This window comes from Herpailurus yagouaroundi, unplaced genomic scaffold (genome assembly GCF_014898765.1).
Source record: "Herpailurus yagouaroundi ecotype Mexico unplaced genomic scaffold, PumYag 191, whole genome shotgun sequence".
In the NCBI taxonomy this organism is placed as follows: domain Eukaryota; kingdom Metazoa; phylum Chordata; class Mammalia; order Carnivora; family Felidae; genus Herpailurus; species Herpailurus yagouaroundi.
This window is the reverse complement of record NW_024412422.1, coordinates 10,818,776-10,845,987: the sequence shown is the minus strand read 5'-3', so window position 1 is coordinate 10,845,987 and position 27,212 is coordinate 10,818,776. Positions and strand designations below refer to the sequence as shown.

At 38.2% G+C, this 27,212-nt stretch overlaps 1 protein-coding gene across 1 annotated transcript in view; it reads right to left on the bottom strand.

Annotated features, from left to right (window-relative positions):
• The window catches only part of NAA25 (N-alpha-acetyltransferase 25, NatB auxiliary subunit), an 82,160-nt gene that overhangs the window by 36,877 nt on the left and 18,071 nt on the right, over positions 1-27,212 (bottom strand). The window contains exons 4-13 of the mRNA XM_040443847.1: positions 26,012-26,130; positions 21,539-21,613; positions 20,175-20,282; positions 19,804-19,882; positions 15,896-16,007; positions 15,209-15,298; positions 13,814-13,983; positions 10,398-10,510; positions 2,504-2,711; positions 1,620-1,709 (exon numbers count right to left, since the gene is read on the bottom strand). Of these exons, the coding sequence (XP_040299781.1) occupies positions 1,620-1,709; positions 2,504-2,711; positions 10,398-10,510; positions 13,814-13,983; positions 15,209-15,298; positions 15,896-16,007; positions 19,804-19,882; positions 20,175-20,282; positions 21,539-21,613; positions 26,012-26,130 (1,164 nt within the window). The remainder of the gene's footprint in view (positions 1-1,619; positions 1,710-2,503; positions 2,712-10,397; positions 10,511-13,813; positions 13,984-15,208; positions 15,299-15,895; positions 16,008-19,803; positions 19,883-20,174; positions 20,283-21,538; positions 21,614-26,011; positions 26,131-27,212) is intronic.

Genomic DNA, 27,212 nt, shown 5'->3' with positions numbered 1-27,212 from the left:
AGGGCAGGGGTTTTATCTATATTGCACAGTGCTGTCTCCTGGGCCTTTTGTTTCTTGTGCAGTTTATTCTCGTGAATATGCAACAAGTACCTAAGTTTTTCCCCAAAAAAACTGCTCATAAAAGAAAATGTCAGGAGTGAGCCCTAAAAAAAATGAATCATCTTTTTCATGCTCAATGATACATGACGCCTCCTTCAGCATGGACTGTATTTTTGTCTTAAATAGGCTAATTAGAACTAGTTCAAAAAAAGTGCATTCTCCTACATATATATTTTTTAAATGAATAAAAAGGGCTATTCCATTCCATGGGCCTATATATCTATCTCTGAAACAGTTTCTCCGTATTTTAATTACTGTAACTTTGTAATTCGCACTTCAGTCATTATTCACTATATTTAGAAATGTTTAAAAACAGAAAAGACAGACAAGAAATAACAAGTGTTGGCAAGGATGTGGAGAAAAAGGACCCCTCGTGCCCTGTTGGTGGGAATATAAGTTGGTGCAGCCACTGTGGAAAGCAGTGTGGAGGTTCCTTAAATAATCAGAAATATCACACAATTCAGTAATTCCACTACTGGGTATTACCAAAAGAAAATGAAAACACCAATTCAAAAGGATATATGCACCCCCATGTTTACTGCAGCATTATTTACAACAGCCAAGGTATGGAAGCAAACCAAGTGTCCGTCAATAGATGAATGGATAAAGAAGATGTGGTGTACACACACACACACACACACACACACACACACACACACACACGAATATTATTCAGCCATAGAAAGGAATGAGATCTTGCCATTTCACAACAACATGGATGGACCTACAGTGTATCATGCTAAATAAGTCAGAGAAGACAAATCCCATATGATTTCACTTATATGTAGAATCTAAAACATAAAACAAACCAAGCATAAACAGACCCATAAATACACAGAACTGGTGGTTGTCGGGGGGGAATGGCAAAAAGAGGGAGTGGGAGGTACAGGCTTCCTGTCCTGGAATGAATAGGGACAGGGGTGAAAGGCACAGGATAGAAAATACAGGCAATGGTACTGTAATAGTGCTGTATGGGGACACACAGTAGCTACATTTATAGCATGATATACAAAATTATTGAATCACTGTGTTGTACACTTGAAATTAATGTGTCAATTATATTTCAATTTAAAACATTTTTAAAATAAAAACGGGCAACTGGGAGGTTCAGTCGGTTAAGCATCTGACTCTTGATTTTGGCTCAGAACATGATCTCACCGTTTCCTAAGTTCGAGCCCCACATCAGGAGCCTGCCTGGACCAGCATGGAGCCTGCTTGGGATTCTCTGCTGGTTTCCCTCTCTCTGCCCCTCCCCCACTCGTGCTGTGTGTCTCTCTTAAAATAAACATTTTAATAAATAAAATAATAAAAATAAGAACATATATGCATTGATTTAAAAGATTATCCTGATTAGAGAGAGAGGGATATCTGGGGATGGGTTCTTTTAGAAGCACCCTGGACAACGTCAAAGAAGAAAAACCTAAAAGCATAAATAAAATTCTTGGATTACATAATTAGTCTCAGGATTTATAATCAATAAAAACAAAGCATAAAGTTAAATTGAAATCACTGTTCCTTACCTGTTTCTCTCCATATATCAATAAGCACATGGACAGCAAGGAGACAGTAATAGTCTGAAAACTGCAATTCGGTTTTCAAACAGGATTTCCCTGTAGGGAAAAAATCCCATATTTGTATTTTAACATTTGTGCAACTATCACTGCCCCAAAGGAGTTTTTTTAAAGCAGGAAAGTGACAGGAGAGGTAAGATAAAGAGAGGAAATGAAAGTAATAAGATTAGCATAAATACCAGAAGAAAATATAAGTCATGAATCAAAAGATTCAAAATAAGGTAAGGCCACACTCAGCTGGACCAGAAGAAAGCGTTCCAGAACAAAGGTAGTATCTGAAATGACCCCAAAGGGAGAGAAGCAAGATTTGGAAGGAGGGTTCAGGTTAAGAAAAGACCAGAAGCCAGGGGCCAGTAAAACTAAAGTAATAGTATGCTCATTACTTCACTTAATGATTTAGAATACAGTTAGAGAAATACTGATGTCATCTGGTCAGATAACTTATATTTTATCACATGTATCTAGCAATCTAAAGATCATCTATTTCTAAACTACATTTTTACTTCACAATTAACAACATTCCTTTAGTGCAATTTCAGTCTCTGTATTAAAAATACTAAGGCCTATAAAAGCAGAAAAAGTGACAATTATCATAAACTCCATGTAATTCATAGGAGCCCCAATGTGATAGCTCAATCAGGAAGAATATGGACAACTATAATCACTTAAAACTCCAAACTTAAGAAAGGCTTTACATTAGGACAGTCTTCCCACCTGACAAAATATCCTCCTTGCCAAACTCATAACAACAAGGTGCTCCAGGTGATTAAAAAAAAGGTCTTCTAAAACTTAGCAAATCAGGGAACAACTGCACACTTTGAAAGGCTGCTCACCAAATTCCAGTCCATGCTGGTACCTTAACATCAATTCTCTGACCACACTCTGTTTCTGATTTTTATCCAGAGTGTGGTACAAGCCAAGTAACCTCGTCAGCTGCACCACACATAAATGTTGCTGCAGAGCTCTGATGTCGGCAGGCAGTGCCAACTTATCCTCTGTTGGTGTCGACAAAGGAACAACTCCAAGTAATTGATTAATAAACTGCAAAGTAGAAAAAAAGGAGCACAGATCTCAAAACAGAACTAGTCTCTGGTAGGCATTAACAAATTAAACATTAACAAATGTTGAAATGGTCTAGAAAAAGACATCAAGGAAAAAGTACAAATTAAAACCCCTTTAGTAGATCATTTTCTATCTACCAAAATTAAACAAAAAAATTTTCTTTTTTTCTTTTAATGTTTATTTATTTTTGAGAGAGAGAGAGAGACACAGTTCTAGTGGGGAGGGGCAGAGAGAGAGAGAGAGAGAGAGAGAGAGAGAGAGAGAGAGAGAGAAGACACAGAATCTGAAGCAGGCTCCAGGCTCCAAGCTATCAGCACAGAGCCCAATGCGGGGCTTAAACCCACGAACCATGAGATCATGACCCGAGCCAAAGTCAGACACTTAACCAACTGAGCCACCCAGGTGCCCCTAAAACAAAAAAAAATTTCTAACAGCACATAATGCTGGTAAAATGCCAATAAAAATAGTACACTCATTCACTGCTGGCCACAAGTATTGGTCAATACCAGGTACTATACTAACTAAAAGATTAAAAGAAATGTGAAAATGAGGCACCCAGCTGGCTCAGTCGGTTGAGCGTCCAACCTCAGCTCAGGTCATGATCTCATGGTTCATCAGTTCGAGTCCCACGTCGGGCTCTCTGTTGTCAGCACAGAGTCCACTTCAGATCCTCTGTCCCCCTCTCTCTCTGTCCCTCCCCTGCTCACACTCTCTCTTGCTCTCTCATAAATAAAAAATAAACATTAAAAAAAAGAATTGTGAAAAGGTTTCATAAATTACAGCATATCAACATACTATATAGTGTGGCAATGAAAAGTTTAATTAGGAAACTGCAAAGAGCACAGTACCAAAAACAAAATTGATATACGAGTAAATTCTTAAAGAAAACGTTACACACTGAGAGGAATAGTTATGTCATATCAGTGGCCTTAACTTGCTTTTTAATTGTTGTATTTTGACATAATTATGGATTTGCATGCAGTTGTAAGAAATAATACAGAGAGATCCCATGTACCTTTCTCATCCAGTTTCTCCCAATGGTAACACCTTGTATTAAAATGTTTTTAATTCCAGGGACACCTGGGTGGCCCAGTTGGTTAAGCATCGGACTTCAGCTCAAGTCATGATCTCATGGTTCATGAGTTCGAGCCCCATGTTGGACTCTGTGCTACCAGTTCAGAGCCTGGAGCCTGCTTCACATTCTGTGACTCCCTCTCTCTCTGCCTCTCCCCTGCTCACATTCTGTCTCTCTGCCTCTCAAAATATAAACGTTAAAAAAAAATTTTAATGTGTTTGAATCTTTAAATTTGGAATTAAAAAAACATGTATCATTCCCATTACACGTTATTAAACATGGGCTTACTACTCACTGCCAAAATCCTATTAAGGTGACAACAAAACATCAAACCACAAGGATCACGAACATGTGAAAAGCAGACAGCAAACAAACACTAACAGGATTTCAAAGATAAAAAGCAGCAGAAGGGCAGGTGTCAAGTGCTAACCGATGCACAGGGCAGAAATCTAACACACACAAGGGGCAGCAAGTCTATTCCTGACACAGAACCTTAGAAGGCAGAAATTCAGGGCCCCAGAAAGCCCAAGTGTTGGTGGGACTGAAATGGAAGAACAATTAAATTCCATCTAAGAAGTCTGACTGCTCCCTAGCTCATAGACTGACTTCCTAAACCCAGCAGATGCCTGTAGGTATACTCCCAAGGAGAAGCTGAACCAGAGGCACTATAGATTCACAGACAACAGGTATAGCTAGAAATGGGGATAAAGTGCTATTTTTAATTGTCTGAGGAAACTCCACAGTTTTCCACAGTGGCTACACCAGTTTGCATTCCCACCAACAGTGCACAAGGGTTCTTTATTCTCCACCTCCTCACCTATCATGTGATCCAGGAATCGCACTACTGGGTATCTACCCAAATACAAAAACACCAATTCAAAACGATATATGCACTACTATGTTTATTACAGCATTACTTACAATAGCTAAATTATGGAAGCACCCCAAGTGTCCATTGACACACAATGGATTACTGAGCCACAAAAAAGAATGAAATCTTGCCATTTCCAACTACATGGATAGAGCCAGAGAGTACAATGCTAAGAGAAATAAGTCAGAGAAAGACTAATACTGCCTGATTTCACTCATGTGGAATTTAAGAAAGAAAACAAACGAACAAAGGGGAAGAAAAAAGAGACAAACCAAAAAACAGTCTTAACTATAGAGAACTGATGGTTCCCAGAGGGAAGGTGGGTAGGGGGAATGGGTGAAACAGGTGAAGGGGATAACAAGTACACTTATGATAAACACTGATTAATGTAAAGAATTGATGAATCATTATATTGTACACCTGAAACTAATTTAACACTATATAAACTATACTGGAATTAAAATTAAATAAATAAAAAGATACAATCTCTATATTAGGAAAGGAAAGGAAAGGGAAAAGAAAAAAAACGAAACAAGGACAAAGTGAAACTCCATTATTCGGTGATGCGCACCCCGGCCCCCACCCCCCAACTCCAACCAGATCCCAGAATGCCACCTGCCAAATGTTTGAGACACCAAACACAGACGATGGCAAACAGGCTCCGTGAAAAGTATTTCTAGGGGCACCTGGGTGTCTCAGTTGGCTGATTTCAGCTCAGGTCACAATCTCATGGTTCATGAGATCGAGCTCCGAGTCAGGCTCTGCACTGACAGCACGGAGTATGCCTAGGATTCTCTCCCTCCCTCCCTCTCTGTCCCTCCCCTGCTGGTGCTCTGTCTCTCTCTCTCTCTCTCTCTCTCTCTCTCAAAATAAACAAACATGAAAAAATAAACAAAGATAAATAAACATGAAAAAAAAATTTTTTAAGAATTTCAAGGGGCGCCTGGGTGGCTTAGTTAATTAAGCGTCTGACTTTGGCTCAGGTCATGATCTCATGGTTCATGGGTTTGAGCCCCGTGTCGGGCTCTGTGCTGACAGCTTGCTCAGAGCCTGGAGCCTGCTTCGGATTCTGTGTCTCCTTCTTTTTATGCCCCTCCCTTGCTCATACTTCGTCTCTCTCTGTCTCTCAAAAATAAATAAATGTTAAAAAAAAATAGTAAAATAAAAAAATAAAGTATTTCTGGGGCGCCTGGGTGGCGCAGTCGGTTAAGCGTCCGACTTCAGCCAGGTCACGATCTCGCGGTCCGTGAGATCGAGCCCCGCGTTGGGCTCTGGGCTGATGGCTCGGAGCCTGGAGCCTGTTTCCGATTCTGTGTCTCCCTCTCTCTCTGCCCCTCCCCCATTCATGCTCTGTCTCTCTCTGTCCCAAAAATAAATAAACGTTGAAAAAAAACAGTTTTTTTTTTAATAAATAAATAAAAAATAAAGTATTTCTGAGGTGAGGGGCAGGGGATGGAGGAGGTTTGGGGGAGAACAGAACATATTACCACCTCATGTATTAAACTAACAGAGTTTTATACTTGTATGGCTCTGTCCAATTGACTGGGGTGAATCAAACAAAACAATCTTAACTCCGAGAAAGAAAGTTGTTTGAGAAAGGTAATCTCCGTATACAAAGTGGCTCAGCCTTCGGTCATAAAAATATAAATTCTGAATAATGACTGAACTAAACTGGGGAGAAAGTATGTAAGAAGAGAAGGGAGATGTTGTAAATGAGATGATCATCTTCAGTGGTGGGGCTCCAACAGATGAAGACTATAACTATAAAAATAAACGAATACCCGGACAAGTCTATAACTTAGAAATACGGAGGTAAATAACAGAAGAAACAGGAGTTGAGTGATTTGCCTGTAGAGCGCCAGAACCAGGGTGAAGGTGGCAAAGAGCTACTGCTGTTTTTCAACAAAAGCCTTCTAGTACTACCTGGCTTTTTAACTTTATACATGTAATATTTTTTACACAAATAAAAATTAAAGTAAAATAAACCACCCCCCTCCCCACGCTGTGCAGTTTCACATCTGTAACAATTTTGCTTCAATTTATCTCCAATTGTATGAAATTTAATTATTATGATCAGGTAATCATTTGCAACAAAGAAACTAAAGCACTGGTCTCCATGCTTTTGATTAAATGCCTGTATAGCTTCTACTGCCAGCTGTTCCACTGTTGTAAACCATTTTATATATTAGTGATGTTTACTATTAATGCCTTCTTTAGGGAATGCTTAAAGAATCTTCCAAATAGGTTTTGTCATAAAAGAATACATTCATTCTTTATTTCAGTCTGTATAGTTTTACTACTGTACAAAAAGCTTCTTTAAAAACTGGAATCATATGTTTAGCTTAAAATTCCAAGGCAAAGAAAACAAAAGATAAAAACATCACCCTGGTTGAGCCACTTCAAGATAACTGGATTCAATGGCCTACTTTAATTTTTTTTTTTTTCAACGTTTATTTATTTTTGGGACAGAGAGAGACAGAGCATGAACGGGGGAGGGGCAGAGAGAGAGGGAGACACAGAATCGGAAACAGGCTCCAGGCTCTGAGCCATCAGCCCAGAGCCTGATGCGGGGCTCGAACTCACGGACCGCGAGATCGTGACCTGGCTGAAGTCGGACGCTTAACCGACTGCGCCACCCAGGCGCCCCTCAATGGCCTACTTTAAAAGCATTTGGCTCCTAATTAATTGGGACTACAGTTCTCAGCCTGAACTTTACTCAAACAGTTTAATCCTCTGACAAATACACTGCTGAGTAGCAGGATTTTTAGCTATTGAAGTCATCCTACATTTAAAAAGTTTTGGCAGCAAAATTACCCCTCAATGAAAAATTTAAGTGGAATTACAAATTCATTGCAACAGCTTCACATCCTTTGTCTCACAGAACAAAGACTACCTATCACTGACAGTATCCCAGCATTTCTACAGGGTTCCTCTCCACAGATTATTAATATGAGGTCACGTGAGGTGACCTAAAATTTTCAAACATAACCAACAGAGTAGATCTCCTTGTACTAGATTTATGTTAGCAAAACTTTATGAATCTCAGCTGAAAGCCATTTAAGGTTTCCTCTAATGCAGTCCCATCATTTAGTGCTTCAACTTACAAGATGGGAAGGACACTAAGATCAATTGTTCCAAATCTTAGCACTTACACATAATACATGCAACAAACATTAACTGAAGGCCTGTCCCATGTGGTTCTCCCATGTGGTTCTAGATTCTGCTTAAATCCCACCAGCACCATGAAACTCACACACTACATTTTTAGAGAATTCTATTAAAAAAAAAATCTATTTTTCACTGGCCAAATTCCAAGTTCCCTGTAACAATTTCCTGCTGGTCTCAATTCTCATCCGCTTTTTATAAGGGAGCTTTTCAAATATGAGAAAAGGACTCTGTCCTCATCAGACCAAACCTCTCTCTTCCACTCAACTATTTCTCTCTCATACGTTTTCACGTCCTCCTACAACCCAGGATCCAGTTTCTGGATTAATTACAATTGTAAATGTAATTAATTGTAATTAATCCAGAAACTTCTAAAGCTTGGTCTGAGCCCTGTAACATGGTGCTCCAAGAATAGCTTTACTAAATCAAAGAGAACGGTGAGCCTCATTTCATAACTAAATACAGACCACTGGCGACTTATCAGTTTGGGAAAACACTGCTCCATCTGCCCTAGATGTGTCACCTCAAGACTGCCAAGTATCAAACCTGATGGACTGAAGACATGACTCACCAAACATAGTCTAGTCACCTCCACTATGGGAGGTGACAGAAGGCTTTCTGAGAGAACAGGTGGTGGCACCCCTGCAATAGGAAGGCTTCCTACCTTCACTAATTACAGAGGCACTAATGAGTAAAGCCGACCAGAGTCACAGACTTTCTTTATACATGCCAGTATTTCTTTACATGGTGCTCTCTCCTACTCTACATACACTGTCCTTCCAATTGATAGAATGCTCCAGCTGCCCGTTACCAGGGATACTCTGGATAAATGTTGCCATGGATGAGGAGTCTAAAGACAAGGTTCTCCATCTCATTATGTAACAATCTTACATTGGTTCATTCACATCAAAAACTCCCAATATATGACAACTAACCACAGTGTGGTACTCTAGATTAGATCGCAGAACAGAAAAAGGATATTAATGGGAAAACTGCAGAAATCAGGATAAAATCTAGAGGTTATAGTAATGTACCAATGTCAATTTCTTAGTTGTTGACAAGTGTACCATGGTAATTTAAGATGTTAACAAGGTAGGTGAAGGGCATAGTGTAATTTTCTGCACTATCCAAGTGAGTTTTCTGTAAATTGAAAAGTATTCCAAAATAAATGCATCGAAATGTAAAATTTTGCTCTTCAAAGGATCCTGTTAAAGGACGAAAAGACAAGCTACAGACTGGGAGAAAACGTGAAACCACATATCTGACAAAGGACTTGTATCTAGAATAGTTAAACTCTCAAAACTCAACAGTAAAAACACAAAACCAACTAGAAAACAAGCAAAAGATAGAAAAACACATCTCAATGAGAATATAAAGATGGCAAATAAGCACATGAAAAGATGTTAAACATCAGTAACCATTAGGAAAATACACACTAAAACCATTATAAAATATCACTACACACCTATGAGAATGGCTAAAATAAAAAAATAGTGACAACACTAAGTGCTGATGAGGATGCAGAGAAACTGAATCACTCATACACTGCTAACAGGAATTTAAAATGGTACAGTCACCATGAAAGTTTGGTCATATCTTAAAAAAAAAAAAAGACTAAACATGCAGCTATCTTGCTCTACTGGTCATTTTCCTCAGAAAAATGAAGGCTTAAGTTCACACAAAAAACCTGCACACAAATGTTCACAGAAGCTCTGTTTGTAACAGCCAAAAACTGTATGTCCTTCAACAGGTTAAAGAAATGGTGGCACATCCATAACACAGAACACTATTCAGCAATACAAAAGACTGAACTAGTAACATGTAACATGGATGAATCTCCAGAGAATTATGCTGAGAGGAAAAAGGGCCAATCTGAAAATGTTACATATAATATGATTCAGATTCAGCTATATAACATTCTCAAAATAACAAAATTACAGAAATAGAAGACATTATTGTGGTTGCCGGGGGAGGGGGTGAAAGCAGGAGAGAGAGCTGCAGGGAAAAGTTTGCAGGTAAAAAAGGCAGCCACCGAATCTGGTGGCGAAGCTGTTCTGTATCCTGACTCTAGTGGAGGTCACCGAATCCACTGCACTACATACCACACTAAACACACATGTAAGGTACCACACGTACACACACAAATGTCACAGTGAAATCTGAAAAAGGTCAATGGATTGTATCGATGTCAATTTCCTAATTAAGTTATTATACTGTAGTTATGCAAGATGTTACCACTGGGGCAAAATGGGAAGGAGTATAAAGAGATCTCTGTATTATTTCTTACAACTACGTATAAATCTACAATTATCTCAAAACACACACACACACACACACACACACACACACACACACACACACACACTACAAAACAAAAAAGACAATCCAATTATCTTCCTTGTGGTTTAACAAGAAATCATGTCTTCATCTGATAGCACCTAGAGTCCCTGCTTGCTAGAGCAGTTATCTTGATATCTAGCATCCACCAACTTACATACAGTTACCCTTGTTACCCTCAATACAAGCACCCAACAGGATTCTGAAGTATACTTACTTTTGTACACTGTGTAGCAGGCAAGAGGTCAACAAACACCTTGAGGTCTGTAAAACAGCAAGGCTTATCCCCAAACTTTTTAAAATACTGGAACATTAATTCTTCTGGATCACCTAAGAGAGAAAACAAAAATCAATAAATTAACTCAAGGACTGAAATAATTTTTATATTAAGAGGTATGATTTAAAAAATATTTATTTCAATTAAATAAAAATTCTGCTTGAGTGCTTAAATGAGAATGGCAGTGAGGGCTGGAGGATGGCTTGCCCATTTAAAACTCAACAAACACTTTAAAAAGAAGTTGAATCTTACAAAATCAGCTTACATGTTATTACATGTAGGAAACATGACGCTTTCCATTGAATTAAAGTTTAAATAGCTAAAAAGTTTTCATTAAAGTTTAAATAAAGACTTAAGTTTATAAACAAACATTAAACAAGCACGTTTCTTTCCACAGTTCCTGAAATACTTACCAAGTATTAAATAAATGTTAACTAAGTGGAAGGGAATGTTTAACAGGCACACCAACGGAGAGAAAATAAATGAGAGTCACAAGCCAGTAACTCCAACAAGATCATTCACTATGGAAAATTTAAACCTGGATCTGCAGAAAGCTACCAGTTCCTTTTATTTTTCCTCACATTAAAAACAAAATAATAGGGGCACCTGGGTGGCTCCGTCAGTTGAGCATCCGACTTCAGCTCAAGTCATGATCTCACAGTTTCTGAGTTCAAGCCCCACATCAGGCTCACTGCTGTCAGTACAGAGCCCACTTCAGATCCTCCTTCCCCCCCTCTCTCTTTCCCTACCTGCTGGCACTCTGTTTCAAAACTACATAAACATTAAAATAATAATAATAATAATAATAATAATAATAATAATAATAGTAAGATACTCTCAAACTGAACTAGATTTAAGCAGCAGAGATTTTGGGGGCACCTGGGTGGCTCTGTTGGTTAAGTCAGCATCCAACTTTTTTCCTTTTTTAATATTTACTTATTTTTGGGAGAGCACCAGCAGGGGAGGGGCAGAGAGAGGGTGACAGAGGATCCAAAGCAAGCTCTGTGCTGACAGGCTGACAGCAGCAAGCCTGATGTGGGGCTTGAACTCACAAACTGCAAGATCATGACCTGAGCCGAAGTCACTCAATGGACTGAGCCACCAAGGTGCCCCAACCATCTGACTCTTGATTTCAGACTCTTGATTTCAGTTCAGGTCATGATCCCAGGGTTGTAAGATCAAGCCCCAATTCAGACTCTGAGGTGACAGTGCAGAGCCTGCTTGGGATTCTCTCTCTCCCCTTCCCCGCCCCTTCCCTGCTAGCGTTCTCTCTCTCTCTCAAAATAAACATTTTTTTGAAAAATTAAAATAAGAAACATAAAATTTTAACCTGGAATTTCGGTAAGATTTTAGGTCTTGGTTCCTATTCACAATTCTGGGAACAGAAGTCCATGGCTTTCATCAGATTCTCATAGGACTATAATCCAAGTCACTAAGAATCACTCACTTGTCTGGGTAAAAAACATTTTGTGCAGAAGCCCCTGGCTGGCTCAGTCGGTACAGCATGCAACTCCTGATCTCAGGGTTCAAGCCCCCTGTTGGAGGTAGAGTTTACTTCAAAAAGAATTTTGGGTAGACTAGACAAAGTCACAAATTTCTGGGGCACCTGGGTGGCTCAGTGTCCAACTGATTTCAGTTCAGGTCATGATGATTTCACGGTCTGTGGAATCAAGCCCCACATTAGACTCTGTAATGACAACACAGAGCCTGCTTGGGATTCTCTCTCCCTCTCTCTCTGCTCCTCCCTGGCTCGCATGCATGTGCATACTCTCACTCTCTCTCTGTCACAAAAAATAAATAAATAAATTTTAAAAAGTCACAAATTTCTAACATGAAGGCTGGTGAGAGGGAAGAGAAAGACAAGAGATAGATACAGCCAAGCGTCAATGCAGATTCAAACTTTTCTATCCAGCTTTGGAAAAAAAGCAATTCTTTGGAATCTATCTCAACATTTTGCAGAGGGTCACATGAAAATTTTCATTTGCATTTCTGGAAATAACAGAGACTAAGGTTCCTTAAGTAGACCTAAAGAAGTCAACATGGAATTCAAAACTGGTTGTGAGAGGTGCACCTGGGTAGCTCAGTCGGTTGAGCGTCTGATTCTAGACTACAGCTCAGGTCATGATCCCAAGGTCATAGAATCAAGCCCTGTGTCAGGCTCCACTCTGAATGTGGAGCCTGCTTAAGATTCTCTTTCTCGGGGATCCTGGGTGGCTCAGTCAGTTAAGCGTCCAACTTTGGTTCAGGTCATGATCTCGCAGTTCGTGGGTTCAAGCCCCACATCGGGTTCTGTGCTGACAGCTAAGAGTCTGGAGCCTTCTTTGGATTCTGTGTCCCCCTCTCTCTGCCCCACCCCCTCTCACGTGCACACGCGTTCCCTCTCTCTCTCTCAAAAATAAATAAGCATTTTAAAAAAAAGAACCATTTTCAGGGTGCCGGGGTGGCTCAGTTGGTTAAGCATCTGACTTCGGCACAGGTCACAACCTCATGGTTTATCAGTTGGAGCTCTGCATCAAGCTCTCTGCTGTCAGCTTCAGATCCTCTGTCCCCCTCTCTCCGTCCCCTCCCCACTTGTGCATTCTCTCAATTAAAAAAAAAAAAAAATTTCTTTTTCAGGTACCTAGGTGACTCAGTTGGTTAAGTGTCTAACTCAGGTTCGGCTTGGGTCGCAATCTCACGTTTCATGAGATGGAGCCCCACAATGTGCTCTGCGGTGACAGCACAGAGCCTGCTTGGGATTCTCTCTCCCTGTCTCTCTTTGCCCCTCCTCATGCTCACACAAATGTGCTCTCTCTCAAAATAAATAAATAATCATTTTTTAAAAAGGCATTTTCAAATAAACATCTAAGCACTTCATCAAATTTCCTGAAGGCATTTCTTCATGCTTTACTATCCAAATCATGTTTTTTCTCCTATCTTGTCATTGTCCTTGTAAATTTTCTCTTTAACTGTTAATTGCTCTAACTCCACCAGATGTTGTTTTGTCAATGGTTTTCTGAGCGCTTGGAGATTTTCAAGAAACTTTCCATCCTCTTCATGAAATCTTGAAACTTTTACAAAACTGGTTATTTTACTTTGAAACTGATTTTGACATTAATGTCAGGTCAAAAAGAATGCCTGAAAAAGACTCTGGTGGAATAGGAAGAGATGCTAATGTTAAGTCAAGTTGAACATGTGATCGAGGGCTAATTTTATCAGTAATCCATTTGTTAGTAAATATTTTCATGTTATGAAGATGTCTGCTTCCCAAACATGACGGCATCATCGTAGACCTCACATAATGAATACTGCACTTGGGTATGGAAGGCATCCCTGCATCTTCTCCAGGGTTCCCAAATAATATTAGGGTTTCTTACCTAGTTTGTACTCATCATTAAAACCTTGACGTCTTAAACGTCTAATCAGTTCCAGTTTAGCAAGATGTGGTCCTCGGAGATGGCGGGAACTTTTAGATTCTTCTGTTATCCGATCTTCTATAAATTTCACAGCTTCTTCTGCAGAATAATGGACTTCTCCTTCTAAAGAGCTAGGTGTAAACACATGAAAAAGGTATTTTGTGCCTCTACTGTCTGTCCCAAAACTTAAAGTGAAGCCAAATTGATTTCAAAAAACAAATTAAAAAATAAAAAGCATTCTGATAATTATAAAATAACATGGGGGCAAAAGAGAACTAGGCGCACATTCTGACAGGTAACATAGGATATGATTACTCCCAATTTTGGCATCTGATTACTACACAGTGACTAACTACCTATACCTCTTTCTTAAAAAGACAAGGGATCACTTTATATATATCAAATATCACCTAATAAAAAGTCTAAGTAAATTTTACTTTACTGCTTGAATGAAGGCTAAGAAAATTTAGATGATTTAGTTAATATTACAAAGTAAGCACAAGCTCATCAGCATCTTAAATCCTGCTTATGTATTCACTTTTCAAAAAGATTCCATTCATGTTTATTATGGTATTATCTGTAATATCAAAAAAAAAAAAAAAAAAAAGGAAATCAGCAACAATCCAAGTGTCCATCAGTCCATCCACAAGAGACACGTTAAATGAATTACAGTACATCTCTAAAATGGGAGTTCTCTTAAGTCACAAAAAAAAAAAAAAAAAGATCTCTATGTACCAAAAATGGAAAAATGCCCAAGATATATTTTAAGGGAGAAAATACCAAGTTGCAAACCACTAATATGATTGCATTTTTATGTTAAATAAGGGGAATAATTATGTTAGTATATGGACAGAAATAAATCTAGAAGAAAAAACTCTAAACTGCCATCAAGAGTTATCTCTGGGGGCACCTGGCTGGCTCAATTAGCAGAGCATGCGACTCCTGATCTTGGGGTCAGGGTCATGAGTTCAAGCCCCACACTGAACAGAGAGCTCACTTCAAAAAAAAAAAAAAAAAAAAGGAAGAGAGAGAGAAAGAAAGAAGAAAGAGAGAGAGAGAGAGAGAGATCGCTCTTTGGATCAATTATAACTCAATAAAAGTGGAAAAAGGTAAAAAAAATGTTATTTCTGGGATGGTAGGATAATCAGGAACTAACACTTTCTACACCATATATTTCTCCACTAGTTTAACAGTTTTACAATGAACATATTTATTTTACAATAAAAAAAATGAAAAATCTTATTTTGAAAGGGATACACTATTGAGACTGAAAAAGAGAATTCGATTAGGCTTCCAATGAAATCCTTTTGCTACAATGTGCTAAAAAGTGCCACTGGAATTCAGGAATCAACTTACTGTTCACCTTCAGCAGGAGGAGTCCAGGCCTCTTCAATCAGTCGAAACACAGAATCGAAATAAGTCAGATAGAACTGCCAGTCATCTGAGCTAAAATCAGATTGAATGGTGCACACAGGATTAAACCCAAGTTGTGACAAGTCTGCCCTAAGAACCATAATACTCAACTTACTTTCTATATTTTAGTCTTTACAAGGAGAAGCCCACCCTTCCAAGTTTCCCTAAAAGGGCAACTCCAGAGGCATTTTTCCAAGTAAAAAACTTTTAAGGAACTGTTATTTCCTTCAATGAAATGACCAGATCCAGAAAACAAATGCTCCTAAAACACCCATATTAGCACTTCCCCAAAACAGGGCCGTGGAATGGGGTGTTGGGGAGGGGAAGGTGTGTCTTTTAGACCAATACTGAATTTAACAAATTAATGATTTTCAGCATTCATTCTCAAGACCTAATACTCAGCACCCTGGTGGTGTATGATTATACCTCTTTACTGAAAGATGAAGGCTCATCAAAAACTTTTAAAAATACCTAAAACACACTACTACAAGATTTCACTTTATGCCCGGACAACATAAAAGACAACCAAAAAAAAAAAAGAAAGAAAGAAAGAAAGAAAGAAAGAAAAGCAGTAGTGCAAACTGAGAGCCCTGCTACAGTCTCATAGTCCAAAGAGAAGCCTCTACTCACTTTTTCAGTAAGAGGCGCCTGGAAAGGGCATTACACTCTGGCCACCTGCTCAGCTTCTTGTACATAGCCATGCATTTATTTTCCCGACTCTGAATCTCACTTGTCAACTTCTCTACAATTAAAAGTTATAAAAATTGGTAAGCTGGGTTCACTTCTGCTCAGAAATCAGAATAAAGTCCAAACACAAGAAGAAAAATGTTGCATTTTCTTATTCATTCTATGAGAAAATGGGACCACAGTTAGATATAAACTATTATCTTATTAAAGATTATTTTGCTGAAAAAAGTACATTTCTGATACTAAACATTTTATTGTCACTTTTTCTATAAAATACAAGGATCACGAATGTATTGAAGTGAGGATCTCGTATATGGGATAAACTTGTAAAACAGAAAAAGCATCTAGGGACTAGTATATCTGATCCACAGACAGGCTTCCCATCTATACATATAGTTCCCAAACATCGAATGAGCTTGAACTGGAATGGAATGTGCAAGGTAAAATATTAGAAATACAAAAATAAATAGAGCTAGGAACAGAAAAACTACAACTATTATTTCTGACCAAATTAAATTTGCCTTGACCTTTTAGAGCAGCTCAGCAGATTACATATACCAATAATTACATTATGAGTTTCCTACAGGGAATCTTCATTTTAACAACCATACGATTATAATCCACCTGGGTAAAACCAGAAAGGCTGACTTACACCCATCTGCAAGAAGGCTGAAGTTAGAGAATAAGTAACATTAAGACAACAACAGGGGCACCTGAATGGCTCAGTCGGTTATAAGCATCCAACTTCAGCTTAGGTCATTATCTCATGGTTCGTGAGTTCGCGCCCTGCTGACAGCCCAGACCCCACTTCAGATGCTTTGTCCCTCCCCCCCACCCTCTCTCTCTCTGCCCCTCTCCCACTCTCTCATTGAAAAAAAAATTTTTTGGTAGGGCATCTGGGTGGTTCAGTTGGTTAAGCGTCCAACTTTGGCTCAGGTCATGATCTCACGGTTCATGAGTTCGAGCCCCGTGTCGGGCTCTGTGCTGACGACTCAGAGCCTTGAGCCTGCTTCGGATTCTGTGTTTCCCTCTCTCACTGCCCCTCCCCCATTCTCTCTCTCTCTCTCTCTCTCTCTCTCTCAAAAATACACATTAAATGGGGCGCCTGGGTGGCGCAGTCGGTTAAGCGTCCGACTTCAGCCAGGTCACGATCTCACGGTCTGTGAGTTCGAGCCCCGCGTCGGGCTCTGGGCTGATGGCTCAGAGCCTGGAGCCTGTTTCCGATTCTGTGTCTCCCTCTCTCTATGCCCCTTCCCCGTTCATGCTCTGTCTCTCTCTGTCCCAAAAATAAATAAACGTTGAAAAAAAAAAAAATACACATTAAAAAAAAAGAAAAAAATTTTAAACCAACAAAACTTCCATTTTATATAATTCAGGTAGTTAACTATCAGTTAGTGTTACAGTTTTATGGCCACACAGGCTAGTAAAGGATATACACACTTGTATAAAATAAGGTTTTTTAATGACTATTCCTAATAAGAGATCTGAGGCTACTCATCTACAGTTAGCTTCTCCCAATCACTGTAAAGGCACAACTAAAAACCATGTTTGTCAAAACACTGCACTTCCAGGAATTTAAATGTTTGGGAACCTAAATCTCTTTCACAAACATCCCAAAAAGAGGAATGGTTAGATCAATCTATGGGGTTCATACAAATCAGTTTTCCAACAAAAAGGGAAGAAGTATTTCACAATAATGGAAGAAATCTAACTTCTTTAACGCACAAAGGGCTCTTGCAAATCATTAAGATTAACCACATTTTTAGAAATAGGAAAACGATAAGGAAAAGCAGTTCAAAGAAAATATCAATGGCTTTTAAACAAATTAAAAAGTAATTATCCTTCCTCAGAATTAAATAAAAATTGTAAGATATGTTTTATCTATCACAATGAAAAACATTAACAAGTCTGAAATAGGGGCGCATGGCTGGCTCAGTCTGTAGAGCATGCAACTCTTGATATCAGGGTCGTGAGGTCGAGCCGCATGTTGGGCGTAGAGCTTTCTTTAAAAAAAAAAAGTTTGAAGTAACAGCTTAAAAATACAGGTTATTAAGTATACAAAGAAACATACCCTCTCACATGATGAAAGTAAATACAGCAGGTGGGAATGCACACCCCATAGCCTCTTATAGGGTAATCTGGTTTGTAACAAGGTGTTCCTTGCAAATAGTCATCAAAGGCTGGTTATGTAAATTGTCTACATTTATAGTATGGAACACTGGACAGTCACTAAAGGGAGTGAGGTAGCGAGGTATAGCTCTAAGACACACTTAAGTTAAAAAAAAAAAAAAAAGGTACAGTGGGGCATTGGGTGGCTCAGTTCCTTAAGCCTCCGACTTCGGCTCAGGTCATGATCTCACCATTAGTGAGTTCGAGCCCTGCACTGGTCTCTGTGCTGACAGCTCAGAGCCTGGAGCCTGCTTCGGATTCTGTGTCTCCCTCTCTCTCTGCCCCACCCCTGCTCACACTCTGTCTCTATCTCTCTCTCTCTTTCCCTCTCTCTCTTGAAAATAAATAAACATTTAAAAAAAGGGTTTTTTAAAATAGGTATAACAGTACACAGAGCAGAAGTCACAAAATCAAATCCTTGATAGGGCTGGCAGGTAAACAAAGAAAAAAAATTTGCACCCAGGGTACAAATCCTGACTACAGGTATTAACATTTAAAAATATTAAAGAGGGGTGCCTGGGTGGCCTGGTTAGTTAAGCATCTGACTCTCACTTTCGGCTCAGTTCATGATGGCGCAGTTCATGAAATTGAGCCCTACGTCAGACTCTAGACTCTGGGCTCTGTGCTGACAGTGTGCAGCCTGCTTGGGATTCTCTCTCTCCCTCTCTCTCTGCCCCTTCCCCATTCATGCTCTCACTCCCAAAATAAATAAATATTAAAAAAAAAAAGGAAAAAGTTTTTGAATAAAAACATTGTGCCAGCTCAGTAAGAGTACTCTATTAGCTTAGGTACAGTATGTTCTCGTTTGTGACTTGAACAAACTGGGGCGAGTCGGGGGGACGGGAAAGTACATCTTTAGAAAGATATACAGGGGGCACCTGGGTGGCTCAGTCACTTAAGCCTCCGACTTCGGCTCAGGTCATGACCTCACAGTTCGTGGGTTCGAGCCCCGCGTCGGGCTCTGCGCTGACAGCTCGGAGCCTGGAGCCTGCTTCGGATTCTGTGTCTCCCTCTCTCTCTCTGCCCCTCTCCCACTCATGCTCGCTCACTCTCTCTCTCTGTCTCAAAAATAAATAAAAACATTTAAAAATTTTAATTAAATTTTAAATTTTAATTAAAATTTTAAATTTTAATTTTTTTAAATGTTTTCATTTATTTTTGAGACAGAGACAGAGCATGAGTGGGGGAGGGGCAGAGAGAGAGAGGGAGACACAGAATCCGAAGCAGGCTCCAGGCTCCGAGCTGTCAGCGCAGAGCCCGACGCGGGGCTCGAACCCACGAACTGTGAGGTCATGACCTGAGCCGAAGTCGGAGGCTTAAGTGACCGAGCCACCCAGGCGCCCCAAACATTAAAAAAAACGTTTAAAAATTTTTTTTAATTAAAAAAAAAGAAGGACATACAGAACAAATGACTGGCAAAGAACTTTGAGGGCAAAGGGTTAGAGGTCATACTCTTTCTGACATCTTCAATTTTCTTAATTCCTAAATTATTTCCAATTCAAAAATATTTTTAAAAAGTAAATATACAACATACAGAAAAATCTATATGAACATAAAATGACCACCGTGATTGTTTTTTTTAATGTCTTGATATCTTTACTTTTCTGTATAAGGAGAAATTTTTCCACAATTAAGTATTTTGCATGTTTAAATAAGAAAAAAAAGAAAACTTTAAAAATTACCTCCTAATTTTCCTCTGATAACATCTAAGGCTTCCTGGTACTTTCCCAAACGTTCCAGGATCATATAATAAAGTTCAACCTTACAGAAAAAACAAACAAGAAATGCAGCCAATGAAACTTCTCAATATAATCATTTGCATGCTTTCAAAAGTTACCTAACAGAAAAGAACACTATCTTCAAATGAGATGACATTAGCAGTAACAATGTTCGGATACCTAAGCTAGGTACTTCCAAAGCTTCCTTTTACACAAGAGGCAAGAGTGAGGCCCAGGTCTCTAACTGGAATAAGACAGCAGTTTACAATACTGTAGCATCACATAGTAGCAATATCAAATCATGGGAATACAAAAGGAGGGCTTCCACTACTCACTTCAGCTTCAGCTTCTATCTTGTCCTCTTTCACCATTTTTTCTACCATTCTCTCAGCGAGGGGCAGAAACATTGTTTTTGAGAGGTTTTCATCCTGTGCCGATATAGACTGTAGGAGAAAAAAATAAATGTTCTATTCTAATTTCTCTCCTGCTTGCACTATTTATATTATTACCAGGCAGACCATTACTGGGACCCCAGCACCTATTTATCACTCCACTATGTCCAATATCAGACCTAATTTGAACTTGCCACGAAGATACATTACAGAGTGGTTTGCCTTAGAAGAGATTTCTTTTAATAAAGATTTATTATCCTATATATTTTTGACATACTGAGTTTCCACAATATGGCCTAACTTTTAAATAGGTTATTCATACATTTTTCTAGAACTATATTAAGAAGCAGTAGGTATGCCTACACTGTTTATTACATGTAAGGGGTATCATCAGTTGTTTGAAGAGAAAAGCCTTTCAAGTGTCTTTTTTTTTTTTTTTTTTTTTTTTTTTTAAAGATTTGATTTATGTAATCTCTACACCCAACAAGAATTGCATGCTCCACCAACTGAGCCGGCCAGGTGCCCCTATCAGATGTCTTTTTGAAATGTTCACATATTAAAGGGAAAACTCCAATTCCTTCTATTTTACACAGCTTAGTAGCTTGGATAATTAAGATGATCTTAGACTGACAATTAAAATCAATGCATATTAACAATTTTAACATTGCCTGAGATTCTGCTCAAACCTCAGTACTCAAAGTAGCTATTATGCTTATCTCACAGATAAACTAAGAGATTCCCCAACGGCTCTCTAAGACATATGCTGAAGCCAGTATATGAATGCAGACCTGTCTGAACCCAGAGTCTTTCTGTTCTGAACTGCTACATTTTAACTCCTTCCTCCCCATCTTCTCTTATACTCTATCTCCTTTTAGTCCTTACAGTAGCTCTGGGAGATGAGCATCTCCCTTCTGCAAAAGAGGAAACTGAGGCTCAAAAACCAGAATTGATAGAACGAGGCCATCCAGTTCAATAACTTGTACACTAACAAACAATACTGTTTTAAAGACAAACGTCAAGTCAAAATATCAAATATTTCGAGTCTCATATTTGATCAAATAACCCAGTAATAGATCTAAGATTCAGGGGAAATACAGTCTGTGCTCCACACAAATAAACCAATATACCAACTCATAAGGAATAAATGCCAAAACTCCCCAACTCAAAAAGTCAACTGACAATATGGAAAGTCCCTATTTGACACATGCTATAACACATTACCCAAGATGTTCAGAAGACAAATTAGGACAACAGCTATATACAAAAATAAAAACAAATCTCAATTCCATTCTGAATACCATACTCACTTGCATAATTAAGCTCATCACAGACCAAAAGTAGTAAGGGTTTTTGGGGACAATCTTATATAGAGCCATGCCAGCCTGAAAGACAGAGAGCCATAAATACTTAATTTAGAAAACGTCACACAGAGGGCAATTAATGATCTAGATATGTGGCAAGAAGTTCCTAGGAGAATAGCAACACATCTACATATCCCAGTTACTATAGTTACTATACATGCCTAGTGACTTGATAAATATTCTCTAGTAGATAGCAATATAAGTAATCACAAAGATGAAATTTTACAACATCAGAAATATTTCACCTTTTGAACCAGATTTCTTCAAATTAAAGCCCAGTATTTTTGGAAAATATAGCAATCCAATATGGTTCCGGTAGACTACTGACAAACACAAAATTTGGCTTATGAATGTACACCAATAAACTTTACTAAAGGCACTGCACTAACCAGTTATAGTAAAACAAATTTAAAAATCCAGACAGTATATTTAAATTTTAAAATTAGAAAAGTTTTCTCTGACATTATTCAAAAAACAGTAATTCTTAGGTTAAGAAAATAATCAGGTTCTCCCAAGATACCATTAACTAGAACTGAACTCTTTCATTTTGAAATGTATAATATGAAATACTTAAAGCAGGGACATGGCAAGAAGGAATAAAGTAGATCTACTCATGCATAACTGAGAATCCTCCCATAATTAGCCAATTAGTAATCAATGCCAAGAAATCAGTCAGCTAGTTATTACAGTTACTATTTTATGTTTTTTTAATGTTTTGCCTATCTTCAACCCACTTGAAAAAGTACACGGAGACTCTATTAAGTGGAAGGAAATGTCTATTCCTGCCAATGATAGAAAGATTGAGACTTGGTCCCAAATGCATTTAGAAGCTAGAGACAGAGATAAGACAAATATTTAAATGACTAAAATATACACTTGGCAAAAAAAAATGTCCTATACAACAAAAACATCATATCGTTTATTTCCAAAAAAAAAAAGGCAAGTTGTTTATTCCTTTCTTTAAGGGAAAGTAGGGAAGGGAACTTTATCGATAAAGCCTTCTTCAAATAGCAGTCTTCCAAATGAACCTTGAAGGACAAACAGTATGTCTACAGGCAAAGATGGAGGTAAGGATACAAATATACAAATACAAACATTTGGGGTGAGTGGGTAAGTAAGTGAATCAATTCTAAGTAGGAGTAAAATGAATCTGAACAAAAATATTAAAGAAAAAAAAGACATATTGACAAGAAGAAATAGGACATTTGGCTAAAAATAAGGATTAAGAGGACTAGTAGGGAAATGGGGCTGAAAAGTAACTGAGATACCCTTATTGTGAAGCACTCAAAAATCAGGCTGTTACAGAGTAAAAGAGTAATAGGTACACATCTACACTCTTCTAAGAACATATTTTAACTGGACCATGAAGAAAGAAAATAGAAAGAGATGAGGTAATGAGGAACTACACCAGGATGAGGTACATCAAATAGAAAAGAGACCTCAAAGACAATGTGGAGGAAGAGTCAAGATGATGTAGAAACAACATGACGTACAGGTTTAGAAGAATCTAATAAGATAGCTTAAGGTTTCAGCTTCTAACACCAAACTCTGGAGGAATTGAATGAAAAGTGCTAGAAAATCTATTTTACCTGATCATTTGGGGAAGGAAAACATTTTTATAATGACATGCAGAAATAAAAAGTAGAATATAAAATATGAATTTTTAACACAAAACATAAGAAAAAAATTTCATGCCCATAACCTACTATCTTGCCGACACTTCTATTCTGCTGATACAGGAAACTTTTGACGATAGACAAGTTTAAAAAACATGGCTATGAATTGGTGACTCAGAATATGGAAATGTGAAAGAAAAGAGAAAAAAGAGTAAAGACAAAAGGATAGGAATGTCATTTACAGAAAAAGAAAGTCCAATCACCATATGAACATCTAGCAACTCTTCATTCAAGATGATTTTTTTTTTAAGTTTATTTATTTTGAGAGAGTGAGCAAGAAGGGCAGAGAGAGAATCCCAAGAAGGCTCCATACTGCCAGCACAGAGCCCGATACGGGGCTCGAACTCACGAACCAAGAGATGGTGACCTGAGCTGAAATCCAGAGTTAGATGTTTAATCAACTGAACCACCCAGGCTCCCCCAAGATGATTTGAAATATTGCCTGCCAGGGATGTCATTTGGGTCAGTAAAAGTCCTTAAGTTTTCTGATTCCTTAGCTTCCCTCCCTTCTACCTCCACCAGGTTAATCATTTGGGTTTTTTTTGACAAAAATTTATTGTGCAGATGCTATTCTAGGCACTGAGGATTCAGCAGTGAACAAAATAAAAACTCTCACCCTCATAAAACTTGACATTTAATTTGTAAACTACTTATTATCCCAGACTGACACACCATTTTCAATATAATCCTACATGTATACTAAGAAATAACTACCTTAAGCAGCAAAAAAGGTAAAATTAGACATTTCATTCTAAAACATTTAACACTAGAATGCTCCATTCTTCCAATATATTAGAATAATGTAAAAACAAGCTATAGCTACAATATATTAAAGATCCAAAACTGTTAAGCCACATCAAAGCAGTGGCTCCAAAGAGCAAGATGCAGAAGTATGTCTATCTTTGGCCACATGTAAAGTCAAACTATAAAAAACAAAATCCATTCAAGTGGCACATTATTTACCTTAATATTGTTGTTGCATGAACTTAGCCTTTTGTTATTTTTTTGTATGTGTATATGTATTTCAAAAACATATTGTGGTATCATAATATTAACATGTACTTTAAAAGGGGGGGGGGGCGGTGCGCCTGAATGGCTCAGTCAGTTGAGAGTCTGGCTCTTGGTTTCAGCTCAAGCCATGATCCCACGGTTCTTGAGTTCGAGCCCCACATCAGGCTCTGTGTGGATGGCGCAGAGCCTGCTTGGGAGTCCCTCTCTCCCTCTCTCTCTGCCCCTCCCCTGCTCACACTCTCTCTCAGTGTGATAATAAAAACTTAAGAAAAAAAAAAAAGAAAGAAATTAAAAGAAAGAAAAGTATCTATAGGCCTGTATCCTGCCTGGTAACATTTTGGTTACATAACCTTACAGATATATCCTTTAAGGAACCATAGATGTGAAGGGAGTAGAGGGGAAGGCCATTTTACAACTTTTTACCCATTAACATATATTAGGAACATCTTTCTATGTCAACAAAGACATACAGTACTATTTGAGAGGAGTGGGATGTTGCATTTTACCATTAATATTTAATATACTTTAAACATAATCCTCGAAATAAAAATACTAAACTTATATATATTATGTACGTATACATATATACACATACGCGTATATATATGTATGTGTACATGTGTGTATATATATATGTCAGTTGCCAATTTTAAAATATATGCCCACTTTACATTAAAAGAAAAATTACAATCTCTGAATTATTTTTCCTGAGAATAAACTCCATCAGTAAATAAAACTTCTTCAAAGAATTGTATCTGGGGAATAAAATTTTTCCAATTTAAAAACTTGCATATAAGCAAATACGAAGATTAATTTTATGGAGAAAGGATTTATTTTAATATAGGATCTTCCACCCTCCCTAACTCATCCATTGTTATAGTCTGATACTTCAAGTAAAGAGTAAGACAAAGACCCAGGTAAGAAAGCTTTGTTTTCAGAAGAAATTGTACCCACAAACAAAACATTTCTAAAATAAATACTAGCTTGACATCATAACTGTCTATGGGCTTAACAGTTTCATTCCTCTGGGATGATGACTTTACCCACCCACTAGTCCAAATGTATCCACATGAGGCTTCTTCATATGTCTACAAGGAACATCTAAAATGTATCAAGTGGCAAATAAGCTGCCTTTTGCAAAAAAGACAAGTATTCCAAACAGTGGGGATTTTTCCCAGGTGAATTTAAAAATTTCAGCAGGCTACAAACAAAATTAAATTTATAAATTAGATGTAAACTTTCTTTTTCTTTAAGATTTTATTTTTAAGTAATCTCTATAAGGAACATGGGGCTCTAAATCACAACCCAAAGATCAAGAGTCACAGGCTCTACTGACTGAGCCAGCCAGATGCCCCTAAATGTAAACATTAAAGTTTGCCTTTCTATAGTCTGTTCATTTTTTATTCTGGGATTTCTGCCCATTTTCTGAAAATATAACAGCAATTTCATGCAGTGGGACAATCTGAAGCCAACGTACCAGAATAAAAAATGCTATCAGGCCACAAAAGAACAATCAGATTTCCCCTAAGAAAATGCTTAAAGAACTTGAATAACAGTTCATCCTTAAAACATACAAAGAAAACACATGCCTGATCTCCACACACAAATACATAGATTCAGTATTACACACATATGCAAACACACACATGCACCCACACACTCCTACAACTAAATCACATTTAAAGAAATTTTAGTCTCTAATAGCAAATCCCACAACCCAGGATAAAGTTACCTGTTGCATTTTCTTGTATTCGCCCACTCTGGCATAAGCCATGAAGAGGTGAGAGTGATACTCCTCACTATTGGGAACTTTCTTCACAGCTGCCTCATAAAGTTTTGTAACTAACTCCGCTAGAATAAAGAGAAATAAGATAGTCTTTAATTATTGAAGTATATCTTAAATCTTAACAGCATTTAATTTCTCCCCCCTTTGGAGGATACGATGTCTCCTACCATTAAGGAAGAAGAAAGTACTTGTTTTGCCTCATCCGATCATTACTCTTCTCTTGGTTAGGCATTATTCAATGAAGCACGGAATAGCTCAGGCCTCCCCTAACACACTTACAATATACAAGACCCTCCACAATCTAGCCTCTCTCTCCTTCCTAATTCTTTCCCCCAGCACTTTATGTTCTAGCCACACCAAACTATTTGTAGTTCCACTAGACTCCCTGTGCTCTATCATACCTCCATGCCTTTACTCTGCTCCCCATGCCTAAATTCACCTTTCCTCTCTTTTCTACTCAATGAACATCATCCAAAACCCAACTCAAATGTAATCCTCTCTACAAGGAATTGTGCAAGTTCAAATGTAATCCTTCCCTGAGCACCATCTGTGCTCCTCTACTCAGTTTGATTATTCTCCCCTCTTCCATCTTTAAATCTTTGTAAGTCTCTTATAACATTTATTAACATATAATGTAGTATACAGTTTATTGACCAATTTCCCTTCATTTTAACTGAGCTCTATGCCCAACATGGGGCTTGAACTCATGACCCTGAGATCAAGAGCCATATGCTGTACCAACTGAGCCAGCCAGGCACCCATGAATTTCCCCTTATAGACTGTGAGTAACACAAGGGCAGAGAGAGCATCTTTAATCTTTGCTTCTGATATAATACTTCTCATAGAAAAACATTCAACCAGGGATGCCTGGGTGGCTCAGTCGGTAGAGCGTCCAACTTCGGCTCAGGTCATGATCTCGCAGTCTGTGAGTTCAAGCCCTGCGTCAGGCTCTGTGCTAACAGCTCAGAGCCTGGAGCCTACTTCAGATTTTGTGTCTCCCTCTCTCTCTCTGCCCCTCTCCCGCTCATGCTCTCTCTCTCTCTCTCTCTCTCAAATAAACATTTAAAAAAATTCAACCATATTTGTGAGATAAATGATTTAAAAAAATTTTTTTTTCAACATTTATTTATTTTTGGGACAGAGAGAG